At 31.9% G+C, this 5000-nt stretch overlaps 1 protein-coding gene across 1 annotated transcript in view; it reads left to right on the forward strand.

Annotated features, from left to right (window-relative positions):
* Positions 1-4462: 4462 nt before the first annotated feature.
* Positions 4463-5000, forward strand: part of HELRODRAFT_160038 (hypothetical protein) — a gene marked incomplete at both ends in the record, with an annotated part of 2142 nt that continues 1604 nt past the window's right edge. The window contains one exon of the mRNA XM_009017059.1: positions 4463-4508. Coding sequence (XP_009015307.1) covers positions 4463-4508 — 46 coding nt within the window. The remainder of the gene's footprint in view (positions 4509-5000) is intronic.

Below are 5000 nucleotides of genomic sequence, written 5' to 3' on the forward strand. Positions count from 1 at the left end.
TCGACATTCATCTAAAACAGTTAACAAAATGCCAAAACCGATTCATCAGAATATTTAAAAATCTTCATCCTCATTGTCACACAAGTGAATATTATCTCGAGATGAAAATACTCAACATCAAAAACTTGTTCATCTACCACGTTGCAACATTCATTTTTAGATCTCTACGTCAGCAATTGCCGGCATTTTTTAGAAACTTTTTCACTTTTGGAACTTCCATTCAAGCAAGAACTACACGCCACACGCCACTTTTCTATGCTCCACCAGCCAGAATTAAAGTACTCTGCATGAGTTTGAAACACACCGGCCCAGGAATATGGGAGACGATTCCACAAGAAATTAAAGATTGTAACACTTTGCATCTTTTTAAAAATAAACTGAAAAATTTTTTAATTATGAAAAGTTCTGTTTTTCAAGGATAATAATGTTTATGTATATATATGTATATAAGTGTGTACATATTCATTAACATTGATACATTTTCTCCTATTGACAATTTTATTTTATCATTGAGAAGCAATTTTGAGCTGCACGGTGGCCGAGCCCACAAGAATTAATTTTCTTTTTTTGGTCTCCGAATCATTCATGCTTTTGTTTTGTTTGATTGAATAAAAAGTGATATGTATGTATGTATGTATGTATGTATGTATGTATGTATGTATGTATGTATGTATGTATGTATGTATGTATGTATGTATGTATGTATGTATGTATGTATGTATGTATATATGTATGTATGTATGTATGTATGTATGTATGTATGTATGTATGTAAGTATGTATGTATGTATGTATATATGTTTGTATTTTTGTGTCTTCGAATGCTTGTTCTTTTTTAAATTTCATTGTGAACATTTAAAGGCGTTGCTTACAACAATTTAATGTTCAAAATGCTAAGTACATTCCATACACACACACACATACGCACATACATACACACACACATACTTACAAACATACATACATACATACACACACACACACACATACATACATACACTACTTAAATTGTAATTAATTCAATTCAATTACGCTATTTAAAATAACAATACTACTATACTACTGCTACTGCTACTACCACTACTATTAATAATAATAATAACAATAAAAGTAATAATAATAATGATAAGCAGAATAACAATAATACAAATAACAATATGGATGGGGAATATCGTAACACGCTTTTTCAGTGGCTTCTCCAAATTGAAACCCTTCAAGTAAGTCGCTCTTCTATAAAACGTTTTACTCACACACACGCACACATACGCACACACACGCACACACACGCACACACATACACACACATACAAACATACATAGGTACATGTTTTTTTATCATTACCATTTGTAAATCTATTTAAATTGTAACTAATTCAATTCACATACACAAACAAACACATACGCACGCACACACGTACACATGTACACATACACACACAACATTGTTGTTGTTGTTGTTGATGATAGATACGTTGATGGTATTAATGTTTTTTGTTTTTGTTTTCATTATCAATTTTCCGTTCGTTTTTTTTATTCTCTGACAATAGCAAAAAAACATGGCGATGCCATTTTTGAAAAAAAAAACCAAATACACTAAATAGCAATATATTATTGACGTATCGATTGAGTATCTTTTTCCGAAATTCGCGGAAAAGCTTTTCTCGCTCACTTTTTTGTTTTTCAGCATACATACATATACATACATATACATACATACACGCATGCATACATATACATACATGCATACATACATATACATACACGCATACATACATATACATACACGCATACATACATGTAAATACACGCATACATACATATACATAAACATTAACGACAAATCAAAGTGTTAATCCATTTGTTACTTGATGTTTGACGGTTCAGTGTCACTCATCATGTTTTGGTTTTAACATATACATATACACATACATAAACACATTAATACATTGCAAAAGAGTAGCATTGGCTGCGTGTTATACAAAGTATCATGTTCAAGTTGGGTTAATTTAGCTGAGTTTAGATAACGTCTAACGACACACCTATTTGGTAACTCCTAGTGATCATGATCCTAGATGATGGCTTTGCTTTCAACATGCTATCCCTTAGCTATTAGTAATTTCTAAGAGGAGTGCGCTGATGAGAAGCGATTATAATTGGCGCTATATAAATTCAAAATTCAATTCAATACATACATACATATTGTTATACTGCTCGCTCTTCACCATCCTACGACGGTAACTGAACGATCAACATAGTTTGTTTTTGGGGAAATTCTTTCTGATTCTGTAAACTCGCTCGCTCAACTTTAAATAACTCGATATTGTTCATGTACATAAGATAATGAGAGAAGGCTTTAATTAGCGACTTAAGTGTGTTGGGTATTAGTTAGTGCTTAAAATGTTGTAAAACTTAATAAACGAAATCGAACGAGAAACGACTCACCCATTATTGTTAATAATATTTACATTGTTTGATTGCAGCTAAATATACTTTAATGAAGTAAATTAACATAACTTAAAACAGAGAATTACAATATAGAAAGTAACGCAAATAATAATGTGTAGAAGTGTGTCTAAGTAGTGTTCAAGAGCTTTAAGCACATCCAGAGATAATTGAATGAACAACATCAACAACAACGACATATTGATAACTATTCGTGTCTAAAAATTTGAAATTATAAATATTTCTGTCTAAAGATTGAGTTTTACTGATTTTTTATAACAACCCTATTCACAACGGGGGCCATATCTGGGCCCTGCCAATCTGCCTCCCCCCTCCTAGATCCGCCACTACATACAAACACACACACATACAAACATACAAACAAACACACACACATACATACATACAAACACACATACATGCATACAAACAAACAAACACACATACACACGTGCAGACCGAAGCAAACATACTTACACGTAATGTTTTTAGCGCCGGAAGTCGCAAATTGAAATAAGAATGAAGGAGGCCATTTTACAAAATGGCGGTAATGCGGAAAAAGAGATGATCGTCTTTACGTGAGAAACCTGCTAATGCTGTAGCGCTGAATTATTAATTTTATTTATTCTTTTTGGCTCTTTTGTTATTTCTTGTGGCGTGTTTAACTGATGGTCGTTGAATTATTTTTCCAATCTATCGAGCCATTAACAGTTCATGCAACTACTATCTTTTTATTCATTCATTTATTCGTTCATTCATTCATTCATTCATTCATTCATTCATTCATTCTTTTATTCATTCATTCATTCATTCATCTATTCATCTATTCATTCATTCATCCATTCATTCATCCATTTTCCCATCCATCCATCCATCGCATCGCATGTAGGCAGCCACTTATTAAACGACTCGTGCGTGTAAATATTATGTCTTTTTGTCGGTACATATCTATAAAATAATCACACACACACACACATACGCACGCACACACACACATACATACACACACGCACACATGCATGCAAACATACGTGCTATTATAAATTATAAGATCATTCAATTACGTCACCACTACAACTTCATTTAAAATTTATTTTGTTTGTTTGATTGTTTGTTTGTTTGTTTGTTCGTGAATATATATATTTGTGTGTGTGTATGTGTGTGTCTGTGTTTATATGAATTTCTGAATGATAATTATGCTTTTTGATTCATCACGTTTTTTTATCCATCCATCTGTTTAACTATTTCCTTCAGTCAATCATTGATAATCAATGCATTCATTCATATATTAATTCATTCATTTAGTAATTTGTTCATTTATTTATTTATTCATTCATTCATTCCTTCATTCATTCATTCGTTTGTTCATTCATTCAACCACTTATTCATCCATTCATTCATTCATTTATTCACCCACGTGACATAATCGTTTGCACCGGAAACAAAACGAACGGTTTTTTGCTCCACTTCCACCGGAAATGGATGCTCTATCTCATTTCTTATTTAATTCTTTTTTTATTAAATTCTTTTTTCTTTTTTTCTTTTCACATTGATTTGTAATTCAAAATCTGATAAATGATTTTAATTAATTGTGTGGTATGTATATGTATGTAAGTGTGTGTGTATGTATGTAGGCATGTATGTGTGTTTGTATATTAAAACCAAAACATGATGAATGACACTAAACAGTCAAACACCAAGTGGATTAACACTTTGATTTGTTGTTAAATGCACATGTCGGCATTCAGTTGGATATTTTCAAACACACAGACACGCAGGAACCGCTGCAACAAGCACGAAATGTGGTTAGTTGCGAAAAACAGTTCCCTGCTGTCGCCTGATCTGACGCTGATCATTTTACATATTGCCTTAAGAAATTTAAGGGTGTTGGGGTCCATCGGGCCGAGAACCTCGATACATATTGGCAAAAATTCCATCAAGGGAGGGCATTTTCATGTTTTTTCATTTTCTCCTCCACCGTCTTAACTGACTTAAGAAATTTGAAGTGTTAGTGTGTTGAAATGTCGGATGGTTCCTTGAGAACTGGAGTTGAAGCCTTGCAGAAGAGTCGGTTAATATAGTCGTTTAATGCTGAGTGGCTTAGTTGTCGGCTATGTATGTATTGATATGTATGTATATGTATATATGTATATGTGTGTGTATGTTTGTATTTTTATTATTATTATTATCATTATTATTATTATTATTATTATTATTATTATTATTATTATTATTATTACTGCCTCGTTTAAATCAAGTGCAAAATATTTTATCTGTTGAATGGTTTGGAGTGAGTTTTTTATGTGTGTGAATGAATGACTGAATGAATGAACAAACGAACGAACGAACGAACAAATGAATGAATGAATGAATGAATGAATTAATGAATTAATGAATGAACAAACGAACAAAAGAACGAACGAACGAACAAATGAATGAATGAATGAATGAATTAATGAATTAATGAATGAATGAATGAACAAACGAACAAAAGAACGAACGAACGAACAAATGAATGAATGAATGAATGAATGAATGAATGAATGAATGAATGAATGA

This window comes from Helobdella robusta, assembly GCF_000326865.2.
Source record: "Helobdella robusta unplaced genomic scaffold HELROscaffold_2, whole genome shotgun sequence".
Lineage (NCBI taxonomy): Eukaryota > Metazoa > Annelida > Clitellata > Rhynchobdellida > Glossiphoniidae > Helobdella > Helobdella robusta.